General features: G+C 53.4%; 2 protein-coding genes across 7 annotated transcripts; both read left to right on the top strand.

The window, feature by feature from the left end:
* Window positions 1–252: 252 nt before the first annotated feature.
* Window positions 253–15,293, top strand: LOC103230584 (uncharacterized). 3 transcript variants are annotated; one of them, XM_073015298.1, is made up of 7 exons: window positions 253–362; window positions 609–644; window positions 2,030–2,173; window positions 2,418–2,573; window positions 11,713–12,107; window positions 12,403–12,485; window positions 15,181–15,293. In XM_073015298.1, the coding sequence occupies exons 2-5, from the start codon at window positions 639–641 to the stop codon at window positions 11,824–11,826; spliced, it is 420 nt and encodes a 139-aa protein (XP_072871399.1). In that variant the 5' UTR covers window positions 253–362; window positions 609–638; the 3' UTR covers window positions 11,827–12,107; window positions 12,403–12,485; window positions 15,181–15,293. The 3 variants fall into 3 exon arrangements, with proteins under 3 accessions (XP_072871399.1, XP_072871400.1, XP_072871398.1); XM_073015299.1 differs by lacking the exon at window positions 2,030–2,173; XM_073015297.1 differs by having other exon boundaries at window positions 609–2,173.
* Window positions 12,397–18,361, top strand: ALDOA (aldolase, fructose-bisphosphate A). 4 transcript variants are annotated; one of them, XM_007989535.3, is made up of 9 exons: window positions 12,397–12,485; window positions 15,181–15,313; window positions 15,397–15,608; window positions 16,597–16,651; window positions 16,769–16,929; window positions 17,258–17,341; window positions 17,451–17,625; window positions 17,777–17,976; window positions 18,064–18,361. In XM_007989535.3, exons 2-9 carry the CDS (start codon window positions 15,202–15,204, stop codon window positions 18,157–18,159), a joined length of 1,095 nt encoding a protein of 364 aa, XP_007987726.1. In that variant the 5' UTR covers window positions 12,397–12,485; window positions 15,181–15,201; the 3' UTR covers window positions 18,160–18,361. The 4 variants fall into 4 exon arrangements, with proteins under 4 accessions (XP_007987726.1, XP_007987718.1, XP_007987705.1 ...); XM_007989527.3 differs by having other exon boundaries at window positions 12,477–12,765; XM_007989514.3 differs by lacking the exon at window positions 12,397–12,485 and adding an exon at window positions 13,671–13,895.
* Window positions 18,362–22,456: the final 4,095 nt, after the last annotated feature.

Here is a 22,456-nt window from a genome sequence, read left to right as displayed (position 1 = left end):
GGGGGTTCAATCCTCCTGTGGCGCCCCACAACCCGGTGCCTCCTCCAACGTCCAGCATCTGATGAGGATCCGACCTAGGCTGGCGACGGCGGGATTCGCTCTTCCCCTTGGGTCCCCTCGAAAAAGCCCCTAGGGCCGCAGCGGCGCAGAGCTAGTATCAGCGGAAGCTCAGGCGGGAGGCGGGAGGTGCGAGGCGGCAGGAGGGAGTTTGGGCCTCGGCGGCCGCCGTAAAAAAAACGCCGCTCTGGTCACCATGGCAACAGCTGGATGCCGCGAACGGCTTCTGGGCGGAGCCGGTGCCTCGGCCTATTGGACCCAGCTCGGCGCGGAATCCGTGAATTGCCCGCGGCCCGAGGGTGCAGGTGATGGGGGCGGACCGATCGGGGAAGCCCGGGGTGTAGGGACTGAAGAGGGGAGTGGTCTGGGGCGCGCTGGAGCCTGCGAGGAAGGCGCCGCCTCGGATCCCCCGCCTCCCATTCCCCTTCCCGAATTCCACCCTCCGGCCCAGCGATGGCCTCAGTTTCCCCAAACAGGAAAGGGAAGGAGGGTGGGCACCCCGGTCTAACGGTGCCTCTCAGCCCCTGAGACCCAGAACCTTCCTTCTGCAGCTCCCGGATTGACTGGCTCTGCCCTGCCCCATGGACGTAAGTCCGGGCCCCTTCCCCTCTCTGAGCCCCCTCAGCGCCCTGTCCTCACCCCGACTGAGCCTGCCTTCCAGCACGGACTGGGGAGGGGGCTTCTACCCAACAGAGACTACACCCTGCCAGCTCAGAACGAGAACTGTGAGAAAGAGTGCCAGGAATGGACTTCCCACGGGGACTGGGGAGGGGGCTTCTACCCAACACAGACTACACCCTGCCAGCTCAGGACGAGAGCTGTGAGGAAGAGTGCCAGGAATGGACTTCCCCCGGGAGAGCACATTTCTGGTATTCCTGGCAAGATGAGGAGGTTGACGAAGTAATCCAGGAGAAAAGGCATTTCCGGCAGAGGAAACAGCCTGGGGGTGAGAGGGAGGCTGCAGCATTTGGGGAATTGCTAGGGCTATCATGTGTTTGGAAGAGAAGGAGGGAGAGAGGTAGGCAGGACTAAACTGGGAATTTTGTAACTGACATAAGTTTTAAGTGCCAGGTGTGGTGGCTGTCGCCTGTAATTCCAGCTACTGAGGAGGCTGAGGTGGGAGGATCGTTTAAGCCCAGGAGCTCGAGGCTGCAGCGAGCCATGATCATGCCGCTGCATTCCAGCCTGAGTGACAGAGTGAGACACTGTCTCTAAGAAAAATAGTCAGGTGCCGTGGCTCATGCTTGGAATCCCAGCACTTTGGGAGGCCGAGGTGGGTGGATCACCTGAGATTAGGAGTTCAAGACCAGCCTGGCCAACATGGCGAAACCCCCTCTGTACTAAAAATACAAACATTAGCTGGGCGTGGTGGCGCGCGCCTTTTATCCCAGCTACTTGGGAGGCTGAAGTAGGAGAATCCCTTGAACCCGGGTGGCAGAGGTTGCATGAGCCGAGATCGCCCCACTGCACTCCAGCCTGGGTGACAGAGTGAGACTCCATCTCAATAATAATAATAAAATAAATAAATAAAATAAAAAGTTTTAAGTGAGTTACTGGGAGCCATTGATGGATTGTAAGGGAGGGAGGGATACACAAGGACATCTGGTATGGAAAAGGGGAAAAATTGCAGGTTGGATGACAGGGGCCAGTAATGTGGGCTGAGGGATGGTAAAGGAGTGGCAGGGGAGTCAGAGACAAGAGATCTCTTTGGAGAGGCATTCCGGAAGGAAAATCAGTAAGCCCTAGAAGACTCTAGAATGCAGAAGTGCTTGATGGTGCTAAACTGGAAATGATAGGGAAAAAGGCAGGCTCAGGGCACAAGATAATGAGTCAGGGTGTAGTTCCATTGACGCTCTCCCCACCATCTGGTGGCCATTCCTCTCCCACCCGCCTCCGCGTCCCTCATGGTATTCCCGTGTTCCTGCAACCCCTCTCCACCTCCTTGTCACCCCTTCCTCCTGTGCTCGTCCAGGCCTCCTCTAGTCCATGGAATCCAACCCCGGCTCCCGTCAGCAGCCCTCCCCTGCTGCTCCCCATCCCTGCCATCGTCTTCATCGCTGTGGGCATCTATTTGTTGCTGCTGGGTCTAGTCCTGCTGACTAGGCACTGCCTGCTGGTGAGGGGTCTGGTAGGGGATAAAGGGTGGGCTCTGGGGAAGAGGAATCCCGGTAACCTGTCCCTTCATCTGCAGGCTCTTACCCTGAGACGCTTGACATTTAGCCCTTGCATCTATCCGTTTTATAGTACCAGGGGGTCCCTCCTCTCCTGTCCCCAGCCAAACCTTTTCCTGCCCTCTTGGGAAAGCTGGCTTGGCTGTCACTATCTGCTGCCTGTTCCACATCCTGAACCCTGTGATCTAGGCCCAGGGCTGCTGCGCGGACGGTAGCTCCCGCTGCGGGAAGCAAGGTGCCTCAGGGCCCCCAGACTGCTGCTGGACCTGTGCAGAAGCCTGCGACTTTCCTCTGCCTAGCCCGGCCCACTTCCTGGATGCCTGCTGCCCCCAGCCCACCGGAGCTGTGAGTTCCATTCCTACCCCCTGCCCCGCTAAGCCCTGATCTAGGTATGATCGGTGCATTCATTTTTTTGCTCAACAACATTTATTACTGAACACCTTCTCAAGGCCAGGCACGGTTCCGGGGTGTGAGTCAGGTGGAGACAGGTAAAAACAACCTATCAGACAATGTCTGGTGAAAGCTACTTGAAGAAAATAAAATAGGGTGCCAGCCGGAGAAAGGTGATGTGGGTAACAAAAAACAGCTCACACAGCTCCTTTCCGTTCACCGAATGAACTATGTTCCAGGTACAGGGCCTCTTTACTGACCTCATTGTTTTTCCCAACAACCCTGAGAACTGAGAACTGAGTTTCTTTTTTTTTTTTTTACTTTCCTCCTTCCAGAGCTGGGTTTTTTGTTTTTTTTTTCTTTCTTTCTTTCTTCCTTTTTGTTGTTGTTTGAGACAGGGCCTCACTCTCTCACCCAGGCTGGAGTGCTGTAGCGCAATCTTGGCTCACCACAACCTCCACCTCCCAGGCTCAAGCGATTCTCCTGCCTCAGCCTCCTGAGGAGCTGGGATTACAGGCGCACACAACTACCATACAGCTAATTTTTGTATTTTTAGTATAGATGGGGTTTCACCATGTTGGTCAGGCTGGTCTCAAACTCCTGACCTCAAATGATCCACCTGCCTTGGCTGCCCAAAGTGCTGGGATTACACGTGTGAGCCACCATGGCCCAGCCATGTTTGTTTGTTTGTTTGTTTGTTTTTGAGATGGAGTCTAGCTCTGTTGCCCAGGCTGGAGTGCACTGGCGTAATCTCAGCTCACTGCAACTTCCACCTCCTGGGTTCAAGCGGTTCTCCTGCCTCAGCCTCCTGAGTAGCTAAGATTACAGGCGTGTGCCACGACGCCCAGCTAATTTTTGTTATTTTTAGTAGAGATGGGGTTTCACCATGTTGGCCAGGCTGGTCTTGAACACCTGATCTGGTGATCTGCCTGCCTCAGCCTCCCAAAGCAAAGCGCTAAGATTACAGGCATAAGCCACTGAGCCTGGCTGTTTTTGTTTGTTTTTTTTTTTTTTTAGAGATAGAGTCTTGGTCTGTCACCCAGGCTAGACTGCAGTGGCACAATCACAGCTCACTGCAGCCTTGAACTCCTGGAGAGCTGGGTATTTTTTAAAACCTATATGTTTTTTCTGATTACAGAAAGTATTACTTACAAAGTAATACACGGAAAGTACCAATCACTTTACAAACCCACTCTCTATCCCAAAGTTGCTGTTTTATATGTATCTCTCATATACTAATATACAGTACTATCACTGCTGTATTTTACTATTATTTGGCAAAAATGGGGTGCTATCACGTAGGTTATTTCATCATACCTGCTACTGTCCCCCTGTCCCCCGCCTTTTTTGAGATAGGATCTTGCTTTGTCACCCAGGCTGGAGTCCGGTAGTGCAATCATAGCTCACTGCAGCCTCTACCTCCTGGGCTCAAGCAATCCTTCCACCTCAGCCTCAGCCTCCTGAGTAGCTGAGACTACAGGTGCATGCCACCACACCCAGTTAATGTTTATATCTTTCGCAGAGACGGGGTTTCATGATGTTTCCCAGGCTGGTGTTGAACTTCTGGGCTCAAGTGATCCGCCATCCTCAGTCTCCCAAAGTACTGGGATTACAGGTGTAAGCCACCATGCCCATGCCCAGCCTCTACTTGCCCTTTTTTTTTTTGAGACGAGTCTTGCTCTTGTTGCCCAGGCTGGAGTGCAATGGTGCCATCTCGGCTCACTGCAATCTCCACCTGCTGGGTTCAAGTGATTCTCCTGCCTCAGCCTCCCGAGTAGCTGGGATTACAGCGATGCGCCACCACACCTGGCTAATTTTGTATTGTTAGTAGAGACGGGGTTTCTCCATGTTGGTCAGGCTGGTCTCCAACTCCTGATGTCAGGTGATCTGCCTGCCTCGGCCTCCTAAAGTGCTGGAATTACAAATGTGAGCCACTGGGCTCAGCCTCTACTTGCCCTTTTTAACCTGACATCACACTTGGCCACCTATCTGTGCCTGTGCGTGCAGACATGTAGGGGTTACTGTCCTCCTCCTGCAGCGGGGAGTAAGCTGGCTTAGGGAAGTTTTGTGGCTTCTCCAGAGTGTTACGCAGGAGAATCTTGCATCACAAATAGCTCCACAGCGTTAGCTGAAGTAGAATCCTCAGGGGAGAAGCCTGGCTTGCAGACAGGCCTGTTTGCATTTGTGGGTTTAAAGATGTTAAATGTAATTGACCACCTTCCTGAGGAATGATTATTTTGGGCTCAGAGATTCAGACAGCAAAGTGCCTGCCCTTGGAGTGGTGACCTTCCTTCCCTAGGACGGAAGGGGAGGATAAAAGCAAATTCATAACCTAGGTACACGATGATTGGTGCTAATCCCTGGCGTGTTTTCAGTTTTGAAGTAAATTGTGGAGCAAGGAGCACTTTTTCAGATAATCGGCTTCCGGTTTCCTAGGGGCAGTCAGGAGAGGGGTCCCAGGGTTGGAGCTGAGCGGCAGAAGGGCAAAAGGAGGAGACCTTGGGTTCTGAAAACTCCTGTCTTGGCATGGTGGTACTCGCCTGTAATCCCAGCTACTGGAAAGGCTGAGGCAGGAGAATTGCTTGAACCTGGGAGGTAGAAATTGCAGTGAGCTGAGATCATGCCACTGCACTCCAGCCTGGGTGACAGAGTGAGACTCTGTCTCAAAAACAAAACAAAACAAAACAACCTCCTGTCTTATAGGAGATGCTCCATTATAAAATGATTTCTGGCCCCCTGTCCTGGGGATGCTGCCTCCTACTCCTTCTGTCTACTTGAAGTGAATAGCCAGGGACTCATCGCCTCGTTGGGCGAGAGGATGGGTGAGGTGCACTGTAAGGATGGACTGGGCCCTCCCACCTTCCCCAGGAACTTTAAAACCTGGAGACATCAGGGCCTGATCCTCTCTGGTTTCTGCTGGAGCTCGGAAGGGATTTAGCAGGGTGGAGGGCGGGGCAGATTCTTTCTGTCCTTGAGCTGCCTTTCCACAAAGTACATTTAAGTCCCTCCCTCTTCAGTTTCCTTGTAATAACAGCCAGGAAGGTTACAAATGTCTTGCCATGTGGCAGCTGTAGACACTGAGGCTTATGGAGGCTGGAGTGACTTGGAGGTTATATGACTGGACCAGCCGGAACAGAAACCCAGGTTTCTCTTCGTTATTGAGGGAGAAACCTGCCGGCTCGCCTGCTCTGCTTCTGTGGGTTGTTTTTCTTTTTGAGACAGTCTCGTTCTGTCACCCACGCTGCAGTGCAGTGGTGCGATCTCGACTCACTTCAACCTCCGCCTCCTGGGTTCAAGCGATTCTCCTGTCTCAGCCTCCCAAGTAGCTAAGATTACAGGCATGTGCCACCACACTTGGCTAATTTTTTGTATTTTTAGTAGAGATGAGTTTTCATCGTGTTAGCCAGGATGGTCTTGATCTCCTGACCTCGTGATCCACCCGCCTTGGCCTCACAAAGTGCTGGGATTACAGGCGTGAGCCACCATGCCTGGCCTGCTCTGCTTCTTTCATGTGCATGTTGCAAGGTTCTCATTCATTCGTTCATTCATTGACTCACTCACCAAAGATTTATGGAGTTACTGTTGACGCACTGTCTAGGGCCCTGGGGACTCAGCAGAAACAAGATAGAGAAGGTCCCCATCCTCGCAGGGCTTCCATTCTGGTGATGGAGAGAGAGAAATAACTAGGTCATTACAACAGAGGGTGAGAAATGGCGTGCTGTGGAGCAGCGGTTGCTTCGCCCCGCATGCGGTCAGAAACAGGTATGGGACTTGAAAGCCAGGCATCTAGGCCCCACACTCGGGTCTGGGCTGGGGCTAGAGTTTGTGAATATTTTACAAGTTCTCACATGATTCTGATGCACACCAGCTTAAGAACCACTGCTGAGGGAAGAAGCTATGATAAGAATAGCTCTCTTTCTTTTTCTTTCTTTCTTTTTTTTTTTTTTTTCCAGACAGGGTCTCCCTCTGTCGCCCAGGCTGGAGTGCGGTGCTCCCTCTGTTGCCCAGGCTGGAATGCAGTGGTGCAATCTTGGCTCACTGCAACCTTCGCCTCCCAGGTTCAAATGATTCTCCTGACTCAGCCTCCCAAGTAGTTGAGATTACAGGCACCTGCCACCATGCCCGGCTAAATTTTGTATTTTTAGTAGAGACAGGGTTTCACCATGTTGGCCAGGTTGGTCTTGAACTCCTGACCTCAGGCGATCCCCCTGCCTTGGCCTTACAAAGTGCTGGGATTACAGGCGTGAGCCGCCGCGCCTGGCCAAGAACAACTCTCTTTCGTCCAGCACTCACTACTTATCAGGAATCATGCTTAGTTCTTTCCACCAATTCCCCAAAATGACCTTATGAAGTAGGTATTATATTTGTTCATTTTATTTTACTTTATTCCTTTTTTTTTTTTTTTTTTTAAGAGAGTCTCGCTCTGTCGCCCAGGCTAGAGTGCAGTGGAGAGATCTCGGCTCACTGCAAGCTCTGCCTCCCGGGTTCACACCATTCTCCTGCCTCAGCCTCCCCAGTAGCTGGGACTACAGGTGCCCGCCACCACACCCAACTAATTTTTTGTATTTTTAGTAGAGACGGGGTTTCACCGTGTTAGCCAGGATGCTCTCAATCTGATCTTGTGATCTGCCTGCCTCAGCCTCCCAAAGTGCTGGAATTACAGGCGTGAGCCACTGCACCCAGCCTATTTTATTCTTTTGAGATGGAGTCTCACTCTGTTGCCCAGGCTGGAGTGCAGTAAAACAATCTCGGCTCACTGCAATCTCCACCTCCCAGGTTTAAGCAAGTCTCCCACCTCAGCCTCCTGAGTAGCTGGGACCACAGGCATGTGCCACCATGCCCAGCTAATTTTTGTTTGTTTGTTTGTTTTTTAGACAGTCTCATTCTGTCGCCAGGCTGCAGTGCAGTGACATGATCTCTGCTCACTGCAACCTCCGCCTCCTGGGTTCAAGCGATTCTCCTGCCTTAGCTTCCTGAGTAGCTGGGATTACAGGTGTCCGCCACCACACCCGGCTAATTTTTTGTATTTTTAGTAGAGACGAGGTTTTGCCATGTTGCCCAGGCTGGTTTCCAACCCCTGAGCTCAGGCAATCCGCCCACCTCGGCCTCCCAAAGTGCTGGGATTACAGGCATGAGCCACTGCACCCGGAAATTTTTGTATTTTTTTTTTGAGACAGAGTCTCGCTCTGTCACCCAGGCTGGAGTGCAGTGGCGGGATCTCGGCTCACTGCAAGCTCCGCCTCCCGGGTTCACGCCATTCTCCTGCCTCAGCCTCCTGAGTAGCTGGGACTACAGGCGCCCGCCACTGCGCCCGGCAAATTTTTTGTATTTTTAGTAGAGACAGGTTTCACCGTGGTCTCAATCTCTTGACCTTGTGATCCGCCCGCCTCGGCCTCCCAAATAATTTTTGTATTTTTAATAGAGATGAGGTTTCACCATGTTGGCCAGGCTAGTCTTGAACTCCTGATCTCAGGTGGTCCGCCCGCCTTGGCCTCCCAAAGTGCTGGGATTACAGGTGTGAGCCACTGCACCCAGCCTTAGGTGTTATATTTGTTGCAGAAATGAGGAAACTGAGGGCTGAAAACATGAATTAGCCAAGCTGAGGTTTAAACCCAGGCCTTACTGACTCTAGGGCCTGAGCTTTAACCATCTCTATGATGATGGCTGGCTGTCAGAGTCAACGGGAAAAATTCAAGTGAAAAACTCTCCTGAGAGCCAGGAGAGACACAAGGGTTAACAGTCTTGCAGAGTCCTTGTTTAATGTACTTAAACAGCAGATTCCTTCCAGAAGCCACATGGCTGCTTGTAACAGTTGAGAAATCCATTAGCCAGTTATTAATGACAAGATCTAAACCCTTCTAAGGGAGAGAGCCAAGAAATGCTTTTAATACCCTCTTTTCTGAGGTAATGGCAGCAGAGCCTCTCTCAGCCACGGGTTCTGTGCACGGAATGATGGTGTGGTCCTTCAAAAACCCGCAGAAGCGATTTCATCCCCACACTGGGACTCCCTAGAGACACCCCAAATCACACCCTCATCAAACACAGGAAAATCAGTTCTCTCTCCCTTCCACCATGACAGTTCTAGCCTCCCACCAGGAGGCAGTTCTGTTGACAGTAACACAGCCCAATTCAGACCCCTGTCCCTGCAGGTGGCAGGTCCCCTCCCCTCACTGCAGCCCCTAGTGATATCTGGTCTCACCAGCCATCTGACACCACACCCCGAAACCTCAGCTACTGGAAAGGTCATTCCCCTATTCCTGGCTTGGCCAAGTTTCTGATTGAACTGTACAACTGTGACTGTCACTACCTCTGCCTGTGGCCTCAAGGAGCCAGTCTCCTGTCACACAGCCATCCTGGGCCACTTCAGCCATTTGGCCTGACTCCAGCCCATGCCTAAGGCAGCTGCAGGTCATCCCTGTCCCAGGGGAGGACAGCAGTGCACTGGATAGACCAGTTCTCCCTTCTTGCCTCTAAGTACATGCTGTTCCTATTCCCCAAGAGACAGACCTTGTTTCCTTCAGGAGCTGAGAAGCCCTCTTCTTTCTTCTTTGCCTAAAGAAGGCACATGATATGCTTAGATTCATCCATTCATTCAGCATTCATTTATATCTCAGACGCCTGCTGAGCATGAGTCCTGTGCTAGCTCAGTGGAGAATATGGGATGAGCTGCCCCCGTCCTGGCAGACCCAGAGAGAGGCTGATGCTCCTGGCGCTGGGAGGCAGAGGGCTCAAAGGGGATTGCAGGCAGGACTTGTACATCCCAGCTCCATTCTCATCACTTGCCTCTCTGTCTATGCCTCCATTTCCTTTTTTTTTTTTTCTTCTGAGACCAAGTCTTGCTCTGTCGCCCAACTGCTTGGGTTCAAGCAATTCTCCTGTCTCGTCCTCCCGAGTAGCTGGGACTACAGGCGCAGGCCACCACACCCGGCTGATTTTTTTTTATTTTTAGTAGAGACAGGGTTTCACCATGTTAGCCAGGATGGTCTCGATCTACTGACCTCGTGATCTGCCCGCCTCAGCCTCCCAAAGTGCTGGGATTACAAGCATGAGCCACCACGCCCAGCCTCTTTTTTTTTTTTTTTTTTTTTTGAGGCAGAGTCTTGTTCTGTTGCCCAGGCTGGAGTGCAGTGGGTCGATCTCGGCTCACTGCAGCCTCTGCCTCCCAAGCTCAAGCGATTCTCCTGCTTCAGGCTTCTGAGTAGCTGGGATTACAAGTGCACGCCACCACGCCCAGCTAATTTTTGTGTTTTTAGTTGAGAAGAGGTTAGCCCAGCTGGTCTTGAATTCCTGACCTCAAGTGATCTGCCCACCTTGGCCTCCCAAGTTGTTGGGATTACAGGCATGAGCCACCTTGTCCAGCCATCCATTTTCTCTTTTGTAAAGAAGCCCATTACTCAGGATTCTGATAATTAAAAGATATAAGGCTGGGCGCGGTGGCTCACACCTGTAATCCTAGCACTTTGGGAGGCCAAGGTGGGTGGATCACCTGAGGTCAGGAGTTCAAGACCAGCCTGACTAACATGGTGAAACCCCGTCTCTACTAAAAATACAAAAATTAGCCGGGTATACTGGCGGGCACCTGTAATTCCAGCTACTCAGGAGGCTGAGACAGGAGAATCACTTGAACCCGGGAGGCAGAGGTTGCAGTGAGCCGAGATCCTGCCATTGCACTCCAGCCTGGGTGACAGAGCAAGACTCTGTCTCAAAACAAAAAAAAAAAAAACAGATCTAATTCTTTTGAAAACATTAAAATTGGTTGGGTGCAGTGGCGCATGCCTGTAATCCCAGCATGTTGGAAGACCGAGGTAGGTTTAGCCTAGGAGTTTGAAACTAGCCTGGGCAACATGATGAAACCCTGTCTCTACAAAAAATGGGCCAAGCATGGTGGTTCATGCCTGTAATCCCAGCACTTTGGGAGGCCAAGGTGGGCAGATCACCTGAGGTCAGGAGTTCAAGACCAGCCTGGTCAACATGGCGAAACCCTGTCTCTACTAAAAATACAAAATTAGCCAGCTGTGGTGGTGCATGCCTGTAATCCCACCTACTTGAGAGACTGAGGCAGGAGAACCACTTGAACCTGGAGGTGGAGGTTGCAGTGAGCCAAGATTGCGCCATTGAGCTCCAGCCTGGGCAATAGGAGCAAAACTCCATTTCGAAAAAAAAATATATATATATATATATATATATATATATATATATATATATATATGGCCGGGCACAGTTGCTCACTCCTGTAATCCCAACACTTTGGGAGGCCAAGGCAGGAAGATCACCTGAGGTCAGGAGTTCGAGACCAGCCTGACCAACATGGTGAAACCCCTATCTCTACTACAAATACAAAAATTAGCTGGGTGTGGTGGCTCACACCTGTAGTTCCAGCTACTTGGGAGGCTGAGGCAGAAGAATTGTTTGAACCCAGGAGGCGGAGGTTGCAGTGAGCTAAGATCGCATCATTGCACTCCACCCTGGGCGACAGAGTGAGACCCTGTCTCAAAAAAAAAAAGAAAGAAAAGAAAAGAAAAGAAAAATATGTAAATTGCCATTTTCAAAGATACCTGGAAAGATTTTTTAAATCATTCATGAATGCGGTCTGTTCCTTGCAGAGAGCAGATGCACAAAAATAGTGAATGAGACCCTATAGTTTGGTCTCATGCTGAAGAAGTCCATAAAGCCCACAAGTCATTTTCATGATGGACAGAAAAATGTATGTGCTTTCTCTGTCTACTGCCTCAACTGCACAGACCCCGGGACTGTAGCAGAGCCATCTTTTGAGCTTGACACCGGGAGGCCCAAATTCTAGCATGGGACCCAGGGCCAGTTGCTCTCTGGTCCTCAGTCTTCTCACCCATAAAATACGAAGGAGAGAACCCCGAATCGTTGCTTCTAGCTCCTGAACTCAGTTGTTCAGAACAAGGACTCATTGCTGATTTTTTAATAGCACAGGGAATTGCTCCTGTTTCTGGGAATGATGGACAGTACCCTCTGTTCCACTGGGCAAGTGGAACTTCCCAGGCCTCTCTGTTCCCTTCTCCCCTTAGAGAGTAACAGGCTTGGCCCCATCCCACCTGCCTCACCCCTCTCTCTCCTCCCTCAGGACTGGGCACCTCGCTGCCCCCGCTGCTGCCCACTCTGCGACTGTGCCTGTACGTGCCAGCTCCCCGACTGCCAGAGCCTCAACTGTCTCTGCTTCGAGATCAAGCTCCGATGAGAACCCAGGGCCCCTGCCCTCTGGGGAGTGGCCAGCCCCCAGGGCCCATGGGCCCTCCTCCCTGAAGAGCCTTTCTCCAGGCCACTGGAACCACAAATGGCCTGCCCAGCACCCAGGCCTGGGAACTGGAAGTGGCAGTGCGGGGCCTGGCTCCCTGCAGGGCAGGACTCTTGGCCAACTGGACGGCAGCTCCTCTGGAGGGCCAGAAGAGAGAGGGGCTACTGCTCGGGCAGGTGTCCCGGCTCCCCTTCCCCTCCCCACGTCAACGATTCTATTTGAAGGTGGGCAGGGGGGTGGCGCTGCTCACCACACACAAGTGTTATAGGAGGAGCCTGGCCCTTGAGTACCGGGTACACAAGGGTGCCCGACCACACTCCGTCCACGGACTCTCGGTTATTTTAGGAGGTGAGTGTAGTGCCAGTATCTGCTCTCCTTCTTAAAAAAACCAGGGCTCCAGAGAATCAGAACAGCCACCATCACGGCAGGGAGTCTGGGGAGGAGAGAGATTAGAGGAGTTAGGGAGGGTGGCAGGGAGGCCACGTGATCTGAGTCCCCTCACCCCTTTCCCTCCCACAGGTCCCTGGCCAAAGATTTATTTCTCTTGACAATCAAGGGCCTGCATCTGGATTTCCAAAGAAGAAATTTCCTCTGAAGCACCGGTGAGTGGGCAAGGGCTCCCTCCCTGTCAATAGGGCCGACCCAAGGCTTCCTCCCCCTTCCTCCATGCCGGGCCCCAGGCTGGTGTGAATGTCAGGGGCTTCAGGTTTCCCTAAATATAGGTCCCTGCCAGAGGATCCGTGGCGGGAAAAGGGCAGGGGTCATCGGAGAAGGTCGGGGACACGTGTGGGGCGGGCAGGAGCCGCCTTATAACCCAGCCCGGGCACCCCTGGCTCACTCGCTGCTGACCAGGCTCTGCCGGCTCCTTCAGCCTTGCCGCAGGTGGGCCCCTTGCAGGACCGGGCCTGGGTGGGGATGGGGTTGGGCCGACAGGGTCCAGATGGGTCCGGGTGAGGAGGGGAGACTTGGACGGTAGGAGCAGGGGGCTAAGCATCTGGGAGACAGATCAGTTCGGGGACGGATTTTATTTTGGAGATGGAAGTCAGGCGCAAGGAAGGCGTTTGGCAGGAACTGTGGCCCCGCATGCCCGAGGCCGAGCAGCGGCCGGTCCATAGCCGCGCATTCTGGTTTTCGGTGGCGCAGAAGACTACCAGTCTGGCTGCGGCGGCCCAGGCAGAGAGCGCGCACGCATGCGCGACCCGGCCCGCCCGCTCGGAGCTCGCACTGGGAGGCCTCGCCTCCGCGCTGCGCCAGCTCTGCTGCCCTCTCGCGCTGCCTGCGCGTCCTCTCGCTGCCCTTTCCTCCGCCTCTGTTACGCCTGGGCCAGTGACTGGGGATCGGCTCCGCGCGGATCCAGCCCGCGGGCGAGGCAGGCTGAGGCACGACTGCGCGATGTGGCCCCGATGGTGACACGTGCCGCAGCCGCGAGGCCCGAAGCTGGGGCGGTCCCGGGCCGCGGGCCCAGCCTAGGCGACGAAACTCAGCCTCCTTCGTTTCCGACTCTTCTATCCGCATCCCCCACTTCCCGGTCTCCCCCTTCTCCAGTGCCAACATTCTGGCTGAGTCACGGCGCCCCAGAGCGCACCAGGCTGGGGGGAAAGGAGCGGAGGGGCGGGAGCTGGCGACCCACGGGATGTGGCCCGAGTCACGTCCGAGGGGGGTGGGGAGGGATCGTGTTCTCGGCGCCAGCCCCTTCCTAGCGCGGCCTCTGGGCTGCGCCTGTCAGGGGCGGTCCGTAGCCCAGTCTATCGCCTGCAATTGGACGCCGCCCGCTCCTCGTAAAGGAAAATGCTCGGCGGAGGGCGGAGTGGTGCCTTTAAAAGGCCAGGCGCTGCCTTCCTCCTTCCCGCCCCCTGCGCCGCCCCCTCCGAGGCTGAATCGGCTGCGTTCCTCTCGGAACGCGCCGCAGAAGGGGTCCTGGTGACGAGTGCCGCGTTCGCTCCCTGAGTCCACTCGCCAGCCCGCCGCCCTCTGCCGCCGCACCCTGCACACCCGCCCCTCTTCTGTGCCAGGTGAGCGCCCCTCTTCACGTGCAGGGACCAGGGACCTTGGAGAGGAATCTTGGGGGCAGTGGCGGGTTGCGCGTCCTCGTGGAGCACCCCACCCCATGCCAGCGTCTCCCTACTACCAGCCACACACAGGCTCTCCGGCTCCTCCAGCCTGAGGTCCCATAACTGCGCAATGCAGCGGCAGCGCGTGCTGAGTCATGGCGGGGGAGGAAGCCGGATGAGATGAAGGACCATTCCCCTCCCCTTTTCTTGCAGGGACCCCTGTGGCAAAGGATTAGGGCCCCTTAGCCCTGGCGGGGATCCTAAGAGCCACTGAGGGGTGGGGGCCGGCCCGTGTACAGCCCCAGGGTTCTCGCAAGCGGGAGGTTGGTTTCTGCCCTGGGAAACGGGCCGCCCCTCGTGAGAAGGGGAAACCCCTTGGCGGTGCTTGATGCCCCATTAACACTTTCCCTGTCTCTCCTTATCGGGCGACCTTGATTCTGAGCCCGGAACAGCTGCAGCCGTGCGAAGCGACAGGAGCATTTTTCTGGGGAAGGCGCTTGCCCCGTAGGAACAGTGACGACGGCAAAGCTTACCGCTTTCCTTGCCTCGGGCTAGGGCTTGTTCCGCCGCCCTTTCCTGGGCTTCTCGTTGCTCTCTTATCTTTTTCCTAATACCCCTTTCCTACCACCTGCCCCCTCCCTTGTGGGGAAAAGCCTGACCTTGGGATGTCCTTGAAGACTTGGAGCCCGGGCCAGCCCTGGGATCTTGGGTGGATTGGAAGGAACACCCCAGTGGCAGTCAGAAGAGCTGGGTTCTAATCTCAGATCTGGCTCCGGGGTTGCTGTGTGGCTTGAAGCACAGACTTTTCCCTTATCTGGGCCCTTTCCCACGAGGGTGTTGGGCCCTCTGCTCGATTCAATCTTTACATTCTAAAATACTCCGGTTCGGTTTTGTTTTCAGGCAAGGTGACCCCATGGCAAGGCGCAAGCCAGAAGGGTCCAGCTTCAACATGACCCACCTGTCTATGGCTGTGGCCTTTTCCTTTCCCCCAGTTGCCAGTGCGCAACTCCACCCTCAGCTGGGCAACACCCAGCACCAGACAGAGTTAGGAAAGGTACAGGGGCAGGCCTAGTATAGGGAAGTTGGGCCTACCGGAGAGCTGGGGACTAGAAGCGCCCCAGGGCCTCCTGGGTGTGGGGCAGGGGAGGTAGGGAACGTTTCCCTGACCTCCAGGTGAGGAGCTCTGCTCATTGGGAGATGATGGGAAACCCATCTAACTAGTCCTTCCCCTGTTTCCTGTACCCAGGAACTTGCTACCACCAGCACCATGCCCTACCAATATCCAGCACTGACCCCGGAGCAGAAGAAGGAGCTGTCTGACATCGCTCACCGCATCGTGGCACCCGGCAAGGGCATCCTGGCTGCAGATGAGTCCACTGGTGCGGGCAGGAGACAGAATGGGTGGAGGGTGCAGGGTTAGGAGTGGCAGGCTGGTCCCCTAATTCCCATGTGACACTCCCAGGGAGCATTGCCAAGAGGCTGCAGTCCATTGGCACCGAGAACACCGAGGAGAACCGGCGCTTCTACCGCCAGCTGCTGCTGACAGCTGACGACCGCGTGAACCCCTGCATTGGGGGTGTCATCCTCTTCCACGAGACACTCTACCAGAAGGCGGATGATGGTCGTCCCTTCCCCCAAGTTATAAAATCCAAGGGTGGTGTTGTGGGCATCAAGGTGAGGGGCAGGGCCTCAGGATGTGAGGTTTGAGATGGAAATGGAGGAAGGAAATCCAGGTTAGTGAGGCAGGGAATGAATGCTGGATTGGAGGCCTAGAGACTTGCATGGAGCCTGCTTCAGGCTTAGGGCATTTACTCGACATTTTTAATCCTCACAATTCTAAGAGAACAGTATTATTCCCCCTTTACAGATGAAAATCTCAGAAGCTCAGGGAAGTGAAGTGTTTTGCTCAGAGTAAGTGGCAGAGCCCCAGTCTCCTGACACCCAATTCACTCAACATATCTGTTGTCAAATAACATCCCAGTGTATCCTGTCTCAGAGGATCGTTACTAAGTGAACTAAGTGAAAATATTTTAATTTAATTGTAACTAAGTATTTTAGCAACTAAAATATTAAGTAGTTTTTTTGTTTTGTTTTGTTTTGTTTTTGAGACAGAGCCTGGCTCTTGCCCAGGCTGGAGTGCAGTGGTGCGATCTCAGCTCACTGCGAGCTCCACCTCCTGGGTTCACACCATTCTGCTGCCTCAGCCTCCTGAGTAGCTGGGACTACAGGCGCCCGCCACAATGCCTAGCTAATTTTTTTTTTGTATTTTTAGTAGAGACGGGGTTTCACCATGTTAGCTAGGATGGTCTCCATCTCCTGATCTCGTGATCCGCTTTTCTTGGCCTCCCAAAGTGCTGGGATTACAGGCGTGAGCCACCGTGCCCGGCTTAAGTAACTAAATAATTGTAACTAAGTGAAAATATTTGCCAGCCCTAAGATGCAATTTAAGAGATTAAGTCAATTTGGGGGAAGACTGGGGCTAAAGAAGAGGAAAGAGGTTCACGCCCAGCTACTTAGGCTGAGGCGGGAGGATCACTTGAGCCCAGGAAGTGGAGGCTTCAGTGAGCTGAGATCCCACCACTGTACTCCAGCTGGGGCAACAGTGGGAAGGGTACTAGAGGTCATTTCCTGTGTATTAATGCTGTTATACCGACCCCAACAGGTAGACAAGGGAGTGGTTCCCCTGGCAGGGACAAATGGCGAGACTACCACCCAAGGTGAGAACTGTTTGATTCTCTGCCCTACGAACCCAGCCAGAGTAGATTTGGGTGCTGAGAGGAGTGGAAACCACATGCCCCTCCCCACCGTGCTCTGACCCCTCCGTCTTCTCTTAGGGTTGGATGGGCTGTCTGAGCGCTGTGCCCAGTACAAGAAAGATGGAGCTGACTTCGCCAAGTGGCGTTGTGTGCTGAAAATTGGGGAACACACCCCCTCAGCCCTCGCCATCATGGAAAATGCCAATGTCCTGGCCCGTTATGCCAGCATCTGCCAGCAGGTGGGCCTGCAGGTCCCCAATAGGCCACCTCCCACCTCATTTGGTTCCAGTGTCGTTAACTTGCCAGTCACCTGCCATGATGCCTGTCTCCCCCAAAGCAAGCATCAGCTTTGGCCCTTGGAGAACACTCAAGGACTGTTCGAGGCAGAGGGGCTAAGGAGGGATTGTGGGTGGATCTGAGGAGGTGCCTGTCTCCTGTCATCTGCCGAGGGCTTTGAAGCCTGAGTCCCTGGCATCATCAAGATATGGTCTTAACCAGTGGCTATGGAGAGCTGTAGGTGGGACTCCAGGTTAGGAGGCCTCAGTGACCCTGTCCCTCACCCTGCAGAATGGCATTGTGCCCATCGTGGAGCCTGAGATCCTCCCTGATGGGGACCATGACTTGAAGCGCTGCCAGTATGTGACCGAGAAGGTAAATGACTGCCTGCCTGACCAGTGCAAGGTGACTGGGCGAGGACCCTGGGCTAACCCCTATCCTCCCCTCCACCCCACTACCCCACCACGCCCCTGCTCTGCTCCAGGTGCTGGCTGCTGTCTACAAGGCTCTGAGCGACCACCACATCTACCTGGAAGGCACCTTGCTGAAGCCCAATATGGTCACCCCAGGCCACGCTTGCACCCAGAAGTTTTCTCATGAGGAGATTGCCATGGCGACCGTCACAGCGCTGCGCCGCACAGTCCCCCCGGCTGTTACTGGTGAGGCCCACACTGTCATCTTGACCTCTAGGCAGTAGATGAGCTCTACCCACAACCCTATGCCCATTTGGACAGATTTCCATGGCAGCTTCCACCAGCTCCTGCCAGCTTCCTGGGTCTCTGACCACAGCCTCTCGCCCCTGCTCTACAGGGATCACCTTCCTGTCTGGAGGCCAGAGTGAGGAGGAGGCATCCATCAACCTCAATGCCATTAACAAGTGCCCCCTGCTGAAGCCCTGGGCCCTGACCTTCTCTTATGGCCGAGCCCTGCAGGCCTCTGCCCTGAAGGCCTGGGGTGGGAAGAAGGAGAACCTGAAGGCTGCACAGGAGGAGTACGTCAAGCGAGCCCTGGTAAGGATAGGCAGGAGGTGGGCAGGGTCCCTGGGTGGACGGGACTTGGAGAAGAACCCTTCTAACTCCACCCCTCTCCCCGCTTAGGCCAACAGCCTTGCCTGTCAAGGAAAGTACACCCCGAGCGGTCATGCCGGGGCTGCTGCCAGCGAGTCCCTCTTCGTCTCTAACCACGCCTATTAAGCGGAGGTGTTCCCAGGCTGCCCCCAACACTCCAGGCCCCGCCCCCTCCCACTCTTGAAGAGGGGGCCTCCTCCTCGGGGCTCCAGACTGGCTTGCCCGCGCTCTTGCCTCCCTCGTGACAGTGGTGTATGGTGTCGTCTGTGAATGCTAAGTCCATCACCCTTTCCAGCACACTGCCAAATAAACAGCTATTTAAGGGGGAGTCGGCCATCCGTGTCTTGTGTCTAATGCAGGGGAGGGCCTGGGGAGGCAACAGAGCCCAGAAGAAGAGCGAGCCCCTGTTCTCTGTTCTTCCTTTTGGGGCAGTAAAGGGGTGAAAGGGGAAAGGACTTTCCTGCTCTGTTTTATACTTGGCCAGGGCTTTGAGAGAGGCTGAGAGCTTGTGACATTTTCTTCCAGCCACTACAGGCTCTGCCCCTTCACCTAACAGCATCAGATAGGGCTCACAGCTGGGGAGTATGGTTGTAACTGCTCATGTCTTAGGAGGCTGCAGCCTCAGCCTCACTTTTAGGCCCAGAACTCAAGGGGGGCAGAAGACCCCTGTGACAGAAACCCACTAATTAGCTCACTTTCCCTGAATGACATGAGCTAGGCAACATAATGGGTGTTCTATATGAGTAGATGCTGTTATTTTCAACTTATACCTAAGGCTCTTTTGCCCAAGATTGAACTGTTTCTTGGTGGAAAGGATGCTCATGCATATCTCTTGGGTTTTTTTTTGAGACAGTCTCATTCTGTCACCCAGACTGGAATGCAGTGGCACGATCTTGGCTCACTGCAACATCTGCCTCCCAGGCTCAAGCAGTTGTCCTGCCTCAGCCTCCTGAGTAGCTGGGATTACAGGCACATGCCACTGTCACCTGGCTAATCTTTGTATTTTTTAGTAGAGGCGGGTTTTCACCATGTTGGCCAGACTAGTCTCTAACTCCTGACATCACATGGTTCTCCACCTCAGCCTCCCAAAGTGCTGGGACTACAGGCACCCGCCACCACACCCAGCTAATTTTTTTGTAGTTTCAGTAGAGACGGGGTTTCACCTTGTTAGCCAGGATGGTCTCGATCTCCTCACCTTGTGATCCGCCCACCTCGGCCTCCCAAAATGCTGGGATTACAGGTGTGAGCCACCGCACCCGGCCATCTTTTTTCTTTTTGAGACAGAGTTTCGCTCTTGTCGCCCAGGCTGGAGTGCAATGACACGGTCGATGCTCACTGCAACCTCCCCCTCCCAGGTTCAAGTGCTTCTCCTGCCTCAGCCTACATAGTAGCTGGGATTACAGGCGCACGCCACCATGCCCAGCTAATTTTTGTGTTTTTATTAGAGACGAGGTTTTGCCGTGTTGGTCAGGCTGGTCTTGAACTCCTGACCTCAGGTACTCCGCCAGCCTCGGCCTTCCCAGTTTGCTGGAATGATAGGCTTGAGCCACCGTGCACGGCCTGTTTTCCCATTTTAACAGGAGATAGAATTAGAGAGGGCTTCTTAGTCTCCTTTGGGCTATGGAATCCCATAAAAACCTTGAATTGTTCCAGCACCCCCTTGATAATGCAGATACAGAAGTTCAGCTATAGAGCTCAGGCTCCAGGTCAAGAACTGAGCCTTTGCAGCTGCTGCTTTCCACGAAGCTAGAATGAGCGTGCTGTGCCCTTACTTTGGGCCCTTCCCCAATGACCCAGGCTGGGGTGTACAGTAACTACATCAGCCCTCTGGACCTAGAGAATATCTGCAGTGATTGAGGTAGAACGGACTTACCTAGAACCTTCTAGGAGTATAAAAACTTGATCCTAGGCTGGGCGCAGTGGTTCATGCCTATAATCCCAGCATTTTGGGAGACCAAGGTGCGTGGATCACGAGGTCAGGAGTTTGAGAACAGCCTGGCCAACATAGTGAAACCTCGTCTCTACTAAAAATACAAAAATTAGCCAGGCCTAGTGGTGTGCACCTGTAGTTCCAACTACTCGGGAGGCTGAGGCAGGAGAATTGCTTGAACCCAGGAGAAGGAGGTAATGGTGAGCTGAGATTGTGCCACTGCACTCCAGCCTAGGCAACAGAGCCAGACTCCGTCTCAAAAAATAAAAATTAAAACCTGGTCCTTCCCTTTTCTGCATATTTTGTTTCTATTGCCTACATCTAAAACAAAACCAATCACTATTATCCCCCCAAACTTTGGATTTATTTGTCTGCCTAGCCTCAGTCAACTCTGGGAAACACACTGAAGTGAAGCAAATAAAAATTGAAGGTCACTAGAAGACGGCAAAGGGGACATTCCAAAAGGGAACGTGCAGAGGCTCAGAGACTGGAGAGATTGTTGAAAGATCAATAGTTTCAGCTGGGTGCGGTGGCTCACACCTGTAATCCTAGCACTTTGGGAGGCCAAGGCAGGTGGATTGAGAGGTCAGGAGTTCAAGACCAGCCTGGCCAATATGGTGAAACCCCTGTCTCCACTAATAATATAAAAATTAGCTGGGTGTGGTGGTGCACGCCCGTAGTCCCAGCTACTCAGGAGACTGAGGTAGAAGAATCGCTTGAACCCAGGAGGTGCAGGTTGCGGTGAGCTGAGATTGCACCACGGCACTCCAGCCTGGGCGACAGAGTGAGACTCCGTCTCAAAAAAAAAAAAAAAAAAAAAAAAAAAACTAGAGAAGCAGAGAACATCGTATACCAGTTTGGGAGTTTTGGACTTTATTTATATTTTTTGAGACGAAGTCTCGCTCTGTAGCCCAGGTTGGAGGGCAGTGGTGTGATCTGGGCTCACTGCAACCTCTGCCTCCCAGGTTCAAGCGATTGTCCTGCCTCAGCCTCTCCAGAGTAGCTGGGATTACAGGCGTGTGCCACTGCACCTGGGTAATTTTTTGTATTTTTCTTCTTTTTTTTTGGTAGAGATGGGGTTTCACCATGTTGGCCAGGCTGGTCTTGAACTCCTGACCTCAGGTAATCTGCCCACCTTGGCCTCCCAAAGTGCTAGGATTACAGGTGTGAACCGCCATGCCCGTCCTGGACCTCTTTTTTTTTTTTTTTTTTTTTTTTTGAGACGGAGTCTCGCTCTGTCGCCCAGGCTGGAGTGCGGTGGCGCAATCTCCACTCACTGCAAGCTCCGCCTTCCGGATTCACGCCATTCTCCTGCCTCAGCCTCCCGTGTGGCTGGGACTACAGACGCCCGCCACCGCGCCAGGCTAATTTTTGTATTTTTAGTAGAGACAGGGTTTCACCGTGTTAGTCAGGATGATCTCGATCTCCTGACCTCGTGATCCGCCCATCTCGGCCTCCCAAAGTGCTGGGATTACAGGCGTGAGCCACCGCGCCTGGCCGGACCTCTTAATTTTATGATAATCTGAGTTCCCAAAAGAGTAATTGATAGAAAAAAAACTAGACCTGAGGACACAACTTTCTAAGTTCAAATTTCTTTTCTTTTTTTTGAGAGGGCCAGGCTGGAGTGCAGTGTCACAATTTCGGCTCACTGCAACTTCCGCCTCCCGGGTTCAAGCAATTCACCTGCCTCAGCCTCCCAGGTAGCTGGGACTACAAGCGCACCACCAAGCCCAGCTTTTTTTTTTTTTTTTAATAGTAGAGATGGGGTTTCACCATGTTGGTCAGGCTGATCTCGAACTCCTGACCTCAGGTGATCCACCTGCCTTGGCCTCCCAAAGTGCTGGGATTACAGGCTTGAGCCACCACACCCAGCCGGGTTCAAATTTCTTATTCTTTGTGTTTACAGACTGGGTCTCACTCTGTTGCCCAGCCTGGTCTTGAACTCCTGGGCTCAAGTGATTCACCTCGGCCTCCCAAAGTGCTGAGATTACATGCTTGAGCCACCACACCTGGCCCCGGATTCAAATTTCAGTGTAAAATCCCCAATCCACAGTTATACAAGCAATGAACGAGTTATTTAACCTCTCTGAGCCAGTTTCCTCCTCTTAAAAAAGGCATAAACTTTCACTCAATAGTAAGCAACTAAAAAGCCGGGCACGGTGGCTCAAGCATGTAATCCCAGCATTTTCGGAGGCCGAGTCGGGTGGATCACGAGGTCAGGAGATTGAGACCATCCTAGCTAACATGATGAAACCCCGTCTCTACTAAAAATACCAAAAAATAAAATAATTGGCCAGGTGCGGTGGCTCACGCCGCTAATCCCAGCACTTTGGGAGGCCGAGGCGGGCGGATCACAAGGTCAGGAGATCGAGACCATCCTGGCTAACACGGTGAAACCCTGTCTCTACTAAAAAATACAAAAAAAATTAGCCGGGCGTGGTGGTGGGCGCCTGCAGTCCCAGCTACTCAGGAGGCTGAGGCAGGAGAATGGCA

The sequence above is a fragment of the Chlorocebus sabaeus genome, chromosome 5 (assembly GCF_047675955.1).
Source record: "Chlorocebus sabaeus isolate Y175 chromosome 5, mChlSab1.0.hap1, whole genome shotgun sequence".
Classification (NCBI taxonomy): Eukaryota; Metazoa; Chordata; class Mammalia; order Primates; family Cercopithecidae; genus Chlorocebus; species Chlorocebus sabaeus.
The sequence above is the reverse complement of the archived record's forward strand: the minus strand, read 5'-3'. Positions and strand labels throughout refer to the sequence as shown.